The sequence below is a fragment of the Diaporthe citri genome (assembly GCF_014595645.1).
Source record: "Diaporthe citri strain NFHF-8-4 chromosome Unknown scaffold_12, whole genome shotgun sequence".
Taxonomy (NCBI): Eukaryota; Fungi; Ascomycota; class Sordariomycetes; order Diaporthales; family Diaporthaceae; genus Diaporthe; species Diaporthe citri.
In genome coordinates this window covers 18495-31153 of record NW_025064857.1, presented here as the reverse complement: position 1 = coordinate 31153, position 12659 = coordinate 18495, and the positions used below count along the sequence as shown (strand labels likewise).

Genomic DNA, 12659 nt, shown 5'->3' with positions numbered 1-12659 from the left:
TTTTAATATAAATATTTTTTAATTTATGCCTTATTTAATATCTTTTTATTAAATATTGTTATTAAGGTAGTTTTAATATTAATTATAAATATAATTTATTATAATATATTTATAATAAATTTATTATAAAATGGAATTTTTTTTATTAATTTTATTTAAATAATATAAGCTAAGAGTATTAATAAGGGAGTTTATAAAGGCATGAAAAGTAATTTAAATTTTATATTTATATAAGCATTATTTTATTAATTTGCTATAAATTACCTTTTTTAAGTATTTTTTATATTTCTTTTTAAGGCCTTTACCTTTTTATTAATACTTTCTTTACGATTTATTATAAATTAATTCTCTTTTAAGGTATTTTTTAAGGAGTTATTTTTAAAGAAATCCTTTTCTTTAAGGTTTAATATTTTATTTTATTTATAAAGAATATAGCTTTTTATTTATTTTATAAAATATTTAATATTTATAGTAAAAAGTTTATTTTTAAATCCTTCTTAATTTTTATTAAATTATTTATATTTATTAAAGATTATATTTTTTATATTAATAATCTTTTTAATAAAAAGAATTTATATTTAATAAATATTTAATAATAAATAGCTAATTAAATAGCCTATTTATATTTATAGTTTTAATTATTAATATTTTTTTTTTTAATTAAGCATTAAATATTATAATATAAACCTTATATTTAAAAATATATAAGTAAGCTTAATTTAGTTTTAAATTTAATTATAAATTTTTTATATAAATTATAATTATTTTATAAAATTTAAAGTAAAGTATTTTTTATTATAAATTATATATTAATATTTAATTATTAAAATATATTATTGCTTTTTTAATTTTTAGCTATAATAAGTATAATAGCTTTAAATTTATTTATATTATATATATTTTTTCCTTAATTATACTCTTTAAGTACTTAATATTATTATTTTATATTTAAGTATTTAATATTAAAGGCTTTAATTTAATATACTTAGATTTAAGGAAGTTTTTAATAGCTTATTTATAATTAAAAACTTCCTTATTATATTTAATAACCTTAATCTTAATTTTATATTATTATTTTATTATTTTATAAAAAGACTTAAGAATATAAAATAAGCTATTGCTATTTTAATTTATAAGGTAATAATTTTATATATAATTAAAGACTTTATATATAAGCAAGAATTATAATATATAATTATAAATTCCTTTTTTATAATTATAAAAGTTTAATGCAATCCTTTTATCTTTTTATTTATAAATTTCCCTTAATTTTTAATAAATATACTATATAATCTTAATAAGGGCGCATACTTTGCATTTTATTATAATTAATTTATATATATATATCCCTTAAAATAAATTTATTAAATATTTAAATATTTTTAATTTTAAATAGCTAAGTTTTTTATATTAAAAGATAGCTTTGCTTATAAATAATCTTCTTTAAGTATAAATTATATATTTCTTTCTTTATATATTAAAAAGGCTTAAGGTTTTATTAAAATAATATTTAATAATATATTAATTATAAATATTTATAAGTTAATAAAGAATTATTTTATTATATTATTAAAAAGTAATTAATTTATATTTATTATTTTAAAATATGCTTATTCTTTAAAGTTATTTTAAAAAAATAAGGGTAGTTAAGATTTATAAATATAAGGCAACGTTTTTAAAATATAAAATAAAATTATTAATTTTTATTAATATTATTTTATATATAATAATTAATAATTAATAATTACTTATAAAAATATAATTATTATAAATAATTAATTATAAATTTATTAGCTATTAATTATTATTAATAATTAAAATTATATTTATTAAGTTTAATATTATTAAGTACTTTAAAAAGTATTTTCTTATAATATTTATAATAAAAGCTTTCTTAACCTTAATACTTATTATATAATACTTTAATAATTAATTATTAACTTCTTATATTAACTTTTTTTTAATTAGCTTTAAAATTTAAAACTTAAATTTAAATTTTAACTTATAAAAAATTTAAACTTTAGCTTAAAAGTTAACTTTATTATTAAGTATATATTATATTATTTATTAAATTTTCTTATTTAACTTTTAATTTTTATAAGCCTTTTTAAAAAATATATAAAAGCATTTAATAAAGGTATAAAGGTATTTATATATAGCATATTACTTTATCTTTAAGGATTTTCCTAAAGAAGCTTATTTATATTTCTTCTTATAAAATTTATTTATACCTTATTATAAGGCTTTTAAATCTTTAATAATATAAATATCCTTATTTTTATTATTATAGCTATTTAAGCTATTATAAATAGTTATAAAGGCTTTTTTATAATTTTATTCTTTTATAAATTATAATAGCTCTTTAACTCTTAGCAAAAATCCTATTTTATTTTATAATATTTAAAGCTTTTATTTACTTTTACTTATTTTTATATTTATTTATAAAAAGTTGCTTATATAAATATAATTCCTTTAATTACTTATAAAAAGTTTAAAAACAATATTATAATATTTTAAGTTTTTAAAAGGTTTTTCTTAATCCCTTTAAATATTATCTTTTTTTATTAATTAATTTATATATAAGCATTTTTAGCTAATCTTAATAAGCAAAGAACTTTCTTATATACTTAGTAAAGTTATTTTATTTTATTTTTTATAATTTAAGCGCATTATTTTTAAAGATTTTTATATTACTTTTATAATAAATCCTTAAATTAATAATATATTACCTTATAAGTTTTTAATATTATTTAAAATATTTATTAAGTAAACTTATTTACTCTTTTTTATTATTTTTCTTAAATTACTTTAAATTATTTAAATTAAATTAAGTCTTAATTAAAGAGTTTAACTTTATTTTTAATTAAATTGCTTATTATTTAAGCGCCTTATTCTTTTTCTTAAATAATTTCTTTATTTTCTTTCTTGCCTTATATTATTTATAATTAAATATTTTACTATATATATAATTTCTTTATATATTTCTTATAATATATATTTAGCATTTTAAGTATAAAAAGGAGCGATATCTTTTTATAAATATGCAATTTAAATTAATATATAATAACTTATAATTTAAATTTATAGTTTTAATTATTTTAATTAATTGCTTTTATTAAAAAGAACGTAAGGGTCTTAATATTTAAGTTATTAGCTATAATTCTTAATTAATAAAGGTAATAAAACTCTTAATTATTAAATTTTATACATATCTTATAATAAAATCCTTATAAATATAATTAATTTTAATAATTAATATAATAATTACTTAATTATTTTTTTTTATTTTTAAGTTAATAAACGGTAAGGGCTGATTTTTATTTATAAATCTTAATGCCTTAGGCATTTATTATAAATTTATAATAAATTACTAGTAAATTATTATTCCCTGGTAAATTAATAATAAATTTACCATAGGACCGTTTAACTACGATATATTTATTATTAATTGGATTTAATAGCTTTATTAATCCTTAAAAGCATGCTGGATATATGCGCCATAAGTATAAAATTAAGGGGTTAAAAGAGTATATTTAAGTTAATTATTTAAAAATGCAAGCTTTTGAGAAAGGGTATAATATATATTTTTATACTTAAAATATATTAAGCCCTTTAATTTTTAATATACTTTTAATTTCCTTATTTATAATAAAGGAATTTTTATCTTTATTATCTTTAAATATAATAATTAATATTATAAATTTTAATAAGGCGTTTAATTATAATTATAAAATTTTAATATTTTAATTAATAGCTTATAAATTAAAAATAATAATATAATAATATTTTATAATATATACTTTAATTATATATAATAAGTATATAAGCCATTCCTTTATTATAAATTTATTTTAAAAAAACTTTTATTAAAGTTAAAAAGATTAAAATATTGCAATTTTCTTTAAAAAACTTTTTTATTATTACTTTATTAAGAGTAAGTTAAAGCTTTAATAAACTACGCTTAAGTATCTTCTTTATTTAAAGTATATTAAAAGCTATTTATTATATTAATATTTTTTTATTTTATAATGCTTTAATATAAAATTTATTTTTTTTATTAAGAAAAGTATAATAATTTAAATAATTTAAGTTATTTTTATTTATATAAAGCTTATTTATTAGTTTATTTTATTAACTTTTTATAATAAAGTTTTATAATAAGGTATTTAATAATTTAAATATTATTAACTTAAGGTTTTTAAGGTTTAAGGCATACTTTAAAGGCTTATTATTTATTAATATTAATAAAGCTTTTTTATCTTTATGCTTTATTAATTAAAAAGAGTTAAATAAGGCCTTAAATAATTAAGAAAAGAATTTTAAAAAAAGGTTTTATTAGTTATAATAAAGTTTAAACTTATGTTTTTTATAAAGAAAAGTTAAATATATAATTAATATACTATATAGCTTAATCTTTTAATTAAATTTAAATAAAAAAAGATTATTTATATAATTAATTTAACTTATAAATTTTTAAATACTTTTTAAATTAAGGTTTTTTATTTTTAAAGGCTTAATAAATTTCTTTTTATTTAAGGCTTTATAATTTTATAAGAATTTATGAATAATATTTATTTAAAAAAATAAAGAAATACTTTTAAAACTTTTTTTTTATTTTTTTATTTAAAATATATTTAAAAAAATATTTAATTATTAAATAATTATTATATTTTTAAAATATTATATTTATATTTTATTTATTTATAATAAATACTTTAAATTACTTTATTTAATTAATTAATTATTATAATTAAAAATATTTAAAAACATTAATTTTTATAATTTTATTAATTTATATATATATTTAAGTTTATTAATATTAAATATTTATAATATAAAAGAAGTTTTATAATTTATATATCTTTATATTAAAAATTGCTTTTTAAAAGCATTAAAATTAAATAATAAAGTTATTATTTTTTATTTTAAGTTTATAAAAAACTTTATAATACTTATTTTAAATAATTATTTATATATTTACTTTTATAAAAATTATAAAGTTTTAAAAAGTTTTTATAAAAGCTTAAATAAATTACTTACTTTATTATATAATTATTTAAATAATTATTATAAATAAGTTTTATTTTATATATTTTAATTTATTAATTTAATATATTATAAAACTTTATATAATAATTTTAATAAGTTACCTTTAAAGTATATTTTGTTTTACTTTTAAAATTAATTTTTAAAAGCTTTATTATATATAATAATAAATAATAAAGCATTTAATTTTAAGCTTTATTTAAAATTTTAAGCAGCTTTTTATAAAATATAAAAATCCTTATAATTTTTAATATAATATTAATTTTTATTAATAATAATTACTTTAAATATTAATATTAAAAAGAATATTTATAAATTTATTATAATAATAATAATATAAAGATTAAGTTAATCTTATAAACTTTATATTTAAATATAAAAATATAAAAAGATATAAAAAAATTATATATAATAATTAAATAAAAGGATTATTTTAATAATAATTATAAAAAAAGAGGGAAATTGGTAAATTAAGCTTATAATTATTAAATTAATGGGTTAAAAGAGTGTATTTAAGTTAGTTATTTAAAAAGGCAAGCCCTTAAGAGAGGGCATGAGACGTGTTCTTATACCCGAAACATGCCAAGCCCTCTAGTCCTCAAAAATGAGCTGTCTGTCAGTGCCCCCATCACAGTCTCATTTGCATTTTCCGACAACGGAAGACACGAAATCGCTCTGCAAACGTGTGGATATTGGATATCCGTTATCAATGACATCGTGGACGGGTGCGCAGTCCCACCTTCACAAAACGCACGGCTAACATGGAACAAATGCTCGCTCCAGTGTGATAGCTGCCGCCTGCGAAAGGTATTCCTGAACCACTTTCGGAACGTGTCGAAGTTGCGAGAGCTGACTTCTTGATCACCAGGTCGGCTGCGATCGTCAATCGCCTTGTTCGAGGTGCTGTCGAACAGGTTCACAGTGCACATATGCGATGGGATACAAAGCGAGACCAAAACAAGACCGCCGGTCTGCCCCGCTGGGTCAGCTGTGGGTCTCTGAGGCCGAATGATGGTTGTCACCCATGCTGAGGGGCAAGCAGGGAAGATAAAATCGACGACATTTCCAACAAGCTTCATGAGCTGTGCACCATGTTGGAAGAGGGAAACCGTCCCAGTCCGGTCGATAAGCCGACAACAATACCAACCACGGTGGAAACGCTGGTGGACCACCCCAGAGGCGATGGTTCCTCCCCTCAAAACTCGGTGCAGTTTCGAAGCCATGGAATAGAAGACATTTCGCGGGGACAAGAGACGGAATATGAGGGCGACTCGTCCCTAGCTGCACATGCGAATTTCACGGCACGGGTGTTGGAGGGTGCAGTGACAACAGACTTGTCCATGTCACGATGCGGTGAATTGGCCTCGATGATACGAAACATGCAGCACGCCAATATGTCGGCATCAGCCAATGACGCTGACAACATGGGTAACAACGGTCCAACACCTGCTTCGGAACCTCGGCGACCATCCTTGCCCCCGGTGCAACTGACGCTAAATTGTCTGCGCATGTTGAAAGGTCAGTCGTACTCTTTGTTGCTCATCTTACCCTGACTCCTGCTTAAGCCGCAATCTATTGGGGTGGCATGAAACAAACACTGATGTGAGCACAGAGAACCCAGTGATGAGGTTCTTCTGGTCCATGGAGTTTGAATCAGTCGGCCAAGTTACCGAGCAGTTGCTCAGTGCTGACTCGACAGACACGCGACCATCCCCGGCGGAGTTGATCATCACGTATATTGGTCTTCACTGGCTGTTTACACAATGCAGTCATTTTGCCATGGATCCCGCGATCAAATCGAGTTGCGCTGCTGAAGCACAAGGATGCCGCGAGCACGCCGACGTGGTCCTCGCGCAGCTGCCATTCCATCTACCCGCGAACATGGATCATGTCCTCGCCCTGACTATGGCTGTAAGTGCACATCTGCCTCCAGTGCTGTTCGTGCGGTCCATATCCAAGGACATGATTTGATAGTATCGCCCTTCTCTAAACTGTACCGAAGCTGAGACGCCAGTACAACCGCAGACGGAATATTGCATTAGTCAATGCAAAGCAACCATGGCATGGACCTACATCAGCACAGCATCCCGGATGAGCCAGACCATGGGCTTGCATCGCGTAGCCTCCAAACAAGAGCAAGACTTCAATCCCGAGACTCGTCAAAAGGTGAAATTGTTTTGGCCCATGTTCATCTTCGAGAAAAACCTCTCCCTGCAACTGGGTCGATCGTCAACACTGCGCGACCATGATATCACAATACCCCTGAAGCATGTCCGTATGGTGTACCAAATGGGAGGCTCCCTTGGTGTTCTCTCACCAAAGTGGCTGCGAATTTCACAAATTGAGGGCAGAGTGTATGACGAGATCTACAGTCCGGACGCACTGCATCAATGTCCAAGTCAAGGCGACTGATAGCCGACATGAAAGACATTATTAATGACTCAAGTATTTCTGAGGCATGTTCAGATGCTCCAAATAGTCACCCACCTCTTGTTACACACTGTCACTGGTCGAAGCCGCTAACTGATCGTTACAGACAGAGTTTCTGCGGGAAAGGCGCCGCGTAGTGGGAGATAAGTTGGACGACGTTCTCACACAGTGCGAAAAGGTCTCGAACCTCTCTCTCCCATGTGCTTAATCTACCGCGGAATGTCTCCCACTAGAGACAATGAACCATTCTACCGCGAGTGTATCAACACAGCCCGAGAGGCACTCGCAGAGCATAACAAGAGCATATCTTTGATCGACTACCATGGCATACATCTCTTCGACATGTACATAGATTGGTCGGTTTCTTCGTACTTATGGGTATCCTCGGTAAACTGACACCTATTTCACACAGGACATTGTTATCGTCTACCTTCGTGCCTTTTTTCGTCCTGCTTTCCACCGCGATCTGGACGGTAAATACAATTGAGCTGGAAGCGCTGGGCTCACTTCTAGCCTCCCTGGAAGCGCGCCAAAATCAGTCTACTTTAGTGCATCTCGGCTTTTGAAAACGTTGAAGCCCCTCCATACCGCTGCCTGCCAGTACGTTGACTTGAAAACCCGAGCGACGCCGACGGCCAACGCTGTGTCCTTCGAACAGATTTACCAAGAAACGGCGCCCACAACCGTCCCTATAAACTGGCAGAACCTCTAAGCCTTGACTACGCTGGATCACTTTATGTTCCAGCCTTACACATCCACCGTCACAGGTAATCCGACAGGCGTTGCTGACGGAACCGCCCTTCCAAACGTTTACGACCCTTCCTCCCCCCGAGCGAATGCCAGTCTCGCCATAGATAGCGGGCAAGTCGGAGAAGTGATTGCAAACCACTCAGGAGAAGCAGCAAATATGCAATCTTCGCAGTTAGGCGAGTGGTCCCTTCAAAGTCGGTACATGATGGACTTGCTCGAAGATCACGGTGAATGAGGGAGCATGGAAAGACAGCAGACAACGAGCACAATTGCAGCATCGTGATAGGCACATTGTCAAAGACTCAGAGGTGAGCTATAGAGACCTTTTCATATATTACCAGTGGTTTATCCAGTTTGGGTTTGTATTGATAGCGGTGGGGAGTTTAATCAAGCAAGCATTGAAATAATTATGATGAGTGCCGATCATTTAATCCGAGTTTTCGTACTGTGAAGACACCCTTCCAATCATTAAACAATACCAATATGTATCAAGGCCGCCATAGACTGACACAAACATATTCACGGATAAAGGTATGCTCCTCTTCCTCTTGCAGCCTGTTTCTCAACATCCTCCTTTGGGGTGCCCTGCCAACTGGAGATATGCGACAAGGTTCTCGTCATCACACTCACTCCTGATGCCTTCGAATACTCCCGGTACATCTTCCCCGGGCTTCCACCCTCATCCATCTCCCCGCTGTATACGACGGTCTGATTACTGCCGCCCTTTGCTGGAGTGATGGTCCGGTATAGCGGCTGTGTCTCTAGTGCTTCTTGAGGCGGCGACGCATTCGTGTTGAAACGTCGTTTTGTAAAAGAATAGAATGCTTCAACAGCTTTGGTGATGTCCACTACAGTGAAAGCCATGAGGATGAACAGGACTGAGATGGCCAACCCCCCGCCAAAGGTCCAAGTGTTCACGTACGAGTCAGGCAGGTTGTCACCAAAGCTGTCCATGCTGATTCCGAAGTATGCGGCGATGAAAGACATAGGCATGAAGATAATGGTCACGATGGTAAATACCATGATGGTCTGGCCCTCTCTTGCTGCAGCGAGCGCCTGCTCGCTGGAGAAGCGAGCCTCTAGAGCATTGGAGTGCTTCTGCTTGAGGTCTAGGAGATCTCTCAGACTTTTGTAAAGTCTCTCGGACTGCTCGTCCATTGCGTCAATATCGCGCTTGTGCACTTTGAGCCTGCGCTCCTGGTCCAACATTCGCTTGCGAATGTCCATGACGAAGCTCGAGACCTTTTTGCTGGGGCCGTATCGGTCGTTGCTGAGCTCGTCGATCAAGCAACTTCGGAAGTCTCCCAGGGTGAAGAGCTGTGAATTGATGACCATTGTGAGGATATTTAGCTCGTCACGGACTGCAGTGCTTGGAGTTAGCTATCGAGAGACTCAGCCAAGAATTTACCACCGCGAGTAAGGCGTGAACAATGCTCTGGAAATTACTTACTGTCCCTTACTTCAGTGAGAAGCGAGGTTTCGGCTCTAATGTCTAATAATGGATCGAACGATTCGTGGCTATCCTTCGAGCGCTTGAGGAGCTTGTGTCGTCGCTTGGGGCGCAGCCATTGACTAGACTGGGTGGATGCTTCTTCAAAGTTGTGGAACAGTTGTGTCAGTTCCTCGGTAACTCGACCTACGGAGCTTTCAAACATGTCAAGAAACTGGTAGTTCTGATCGTCCGACCTGTGCCGTGAGAACACTGTATTGAGGCGAGCTGTTAGAATCACACCCCAGGGGCGGGTTTCGCATGACACACGAAAAGATAAAGCAGGTGTTTAGCTGCACTTACTTCCAGAGCATCGGGATGAGATCAGAATGGCGAGGTCATAGGCTGATCGTACGGCCGGGCGGGTCTTGGCATTCATTTCCTCCATGATACCGTCCAAGACATTGAGAGGGTCTCTGGTTTGGTGCTCCCAACGTCCTGGGAAGCACGTCACGACAAGATCTAACAGCGTTAGCATTGGGCTGCTTCTGATGCCGTATGAGCCGACGAACCTTTGCTAAGTACGAAAAGCCAAAGTTGATCCACCATAAAGATCTTTCGCTGACGCCCTGCTACGTATGAGTTTCTTTATGTCGTTTGGATTCGAGTGGGGATGTAAATTGCGGGACAGTGTGATTGAGGACACAGCGCCCAACAGTTTGCGGACAAGTCAACTGACCTTGGCTTTCACAATATCGGTACACGACCTGATCCCTATCTCTTGCACTTGTATCCAGGCCATGGTAGAAGAATTGGTCTAGAGTCCTTCGCGGATGGATCTTTGTCTTGCCGTGCAAGTAAGCCTGGAGTAGCAACAAGTTTGGCGAGGAACTGATGGACGAAGTTTCATCTGCAGCCCCCACAAGCTTCATTGCGTCCGTCATTTTCTGCCTCCCTTCATCAGTCTCGTAATGAAGGTACGGCATCTGCACACAGACCGTATTAGTAATGGTTTTAGTATGCCACTCAATGATACATACAAAGAGCACTATTTTCCCATCTCCTCCAGGAACCCTCTGGGTGATGGTCATTTGTGACAGGTTGCTCTCGCTCCGGCGAACCGGAGACGGGCGGATGTCCAGCAGGTCCGGTTCAAGGCCCGGCTCTTCGCTAGGATGCAGGGATGAAATGCGTTGGCAGTAAGGCCTCATGAAGTTTCCATGCGGCAGTGGACCGCGGTGTTCTTGCTCGAGACACTTTGTTAGAGCCTTATAGCCTTCGAGGTCCCGACAGCCGGACTCGATGAACCATTTGATCAGGAGCGTCTCGACCCAGGCAATCTGTGAGATATAAGTAAGCTTCTGAAAAGCAAGCCGTTGGTTGAGACAGGGTCATGGCAGCGTACATTGTTGGTAGGAAGATGGATCCATTTGAAGTCATTCTGAACACCGGCTGAGCTCGTCCAAACCGGAACCTTGGGTCGTTCGTTCTTCTGGTTCCATCCGTAGAGGACATCGTACACAGAATGCTTGAATTTGCGCTGTTTCTCGCCGAACTCCTTGAACTCCACCACAGTGGCCGTAAATGCTTTGCAGGCGTCTTGCACCACACGAGGCAGCCTGTGGCTGTTTCGCACCGGAGAGAGTAACTCGATGAGCTCGTAGTGCCCATGCTCGGCAGCGCAGAGCCATGGTGCTCGACCGAATCCGTCCTTGATGCCCAGGTCTGCTTCTTCTTCGGAAATCAGGACATTCACCACATCCTCGAATCCATTGAAGGCGGCCCAGTGTAGAGCTGTCATGCCGTTGGAGAGCCTGGCATTGATTGAAGCTCCGGCTTCCAGCAGCCTCTCGACCACGCATGTTAGACCTTTCTGGGCAGCATTGTGAAGTGGTGTCCATCCACCATCGCTGATGGCGCGCGCATCGGCCTGGTACTGGAGCAGAATCTTCATGATCTCTTCGATGTGCGTCGTGTCGGTGCTATCCACGGCCAAGTGGAGCGCTGTGCGGCCTCTGTTGTTGACCGCGGAGACATCTGCGCCCGTCTCCAAAAGTGTTTTGACCAGATCGTAGTGTCCGTTCGTGGCCGCCCACAGGAGAGGAGTTCGGCCAATCTTGTCCTTGAAATTCACATTGGAGCCGTGGCTGACGAGCAAGCGGACAACCTCGCTGGCGCCGGTGTTCCACGCTGAGGCGCTCGACTTGTCGGCGGCCAAGGCCAGTAAAGGGGTGCGTGCGTCCTTGTCTAATGCATCCACAACGGCGCCTCTGGCGAGGAGCAACTCGACGATGTTTGCATAGCCCTTGACGCTCGCAACGAACAGGGGAGTCTGCCCGCTTCGGTCGCGCGCTTCCAGATCTGGTCGCTGAGATAATAGCTCGACCAGTACCGCCGTCTGGCCTGTCTGGGCCGCGCGAAACAGGGCAGGAAACTCATCCTCAGTCTGAGCGTCGACTTCGGCACCTTTTCTCAGCAGAAGGTCAATGATGTTGAGGTTGTCGCGAGCCGAGGCCTTCTGCAGGGCCTTGCGCAGGGCGGCTTGGTCTTTCGAGGAACTCCATGGCGAACCCTCCTTGAGAACAGAGCGAACCTTTTCCTCGTTGCCCTTGGCGGAAGCCGCAAGGAGATCGCGATGGATCTGTGACGTCTGCGTGCTGACGGTGCTGGCACTGCTGACTTGGCTCGATTTGTTGGTCACCATGGTCGCGGGCGCCGGTCTTGAGTAACTAAAACTTTTCAGCGTAAACCAGATAACCCTGCCCGGGTGGACAGACGGCAAACTCAAACTCAATTATTGCATTCCTGGCTGGGCGCACATGCCCGCAGGGAAGACGGAGAATGAAAATGGAAATCCCTGCATGAATGAGCAATGTGCAATTGTCTGGTAGCCCCACCGGGGAGGGATTCAGGAGTAACTGTGGGTATGTTTCGAGCCGGGGTCACGAACCACAGAATACAAAGAAAGACGCGTCAAAGGTGATTTTGAAAGGCGGATTGCGTG

General features: G+C 34.1%; 2 protein-coding genes across 2 annotated transcripts; one reads left to right on the top strand and one right to left on the bottom strand.

Annotated features, from left to right (window-relative positions):
* Window positions 1–6137: 6137 nt before the first annotated feature.
* INS49_004357 (uncharacterized protein) lies at window positions 6138–7017 on the top strand (the record flags this gene model as incomplete). Its single annotated transcript, XM_043165146.1, has 2 exons — window positions 6138–6564; window positions 6659–7017. The coding sequence occupies 2 exons, from the start codon at window positions 6138–6140 to the stop codon at window positions 7015–7017; spliced, it is 786 nt and encodes a 261-aa protein (XP_043017861.1).
* A 1728-nt stretch (window positions 7018–8745) lies between these two features.
* On the bottom strand, window positions 8746–12359 carry INS49_004356 (uncharacterized protein; the record flags this gene model as incomplete). Its single annotated transcript, XM_043165145.1, has 6 exons — window positions 8746–9587; window positions 9677–9928; window positions 10019–10177; window positions 10395–10641; window positions 10696–10995; window positions 11061–12359. 6 exons carry the CDS (start codon window positions 12357–12359, stop codon window positions 8746–8748), a joined length of 3099 nt encoding a protein of 1032 aa, XP_043017860.1.
* Window positions 12360–12659: the final 300 nt, after the last annotated feature.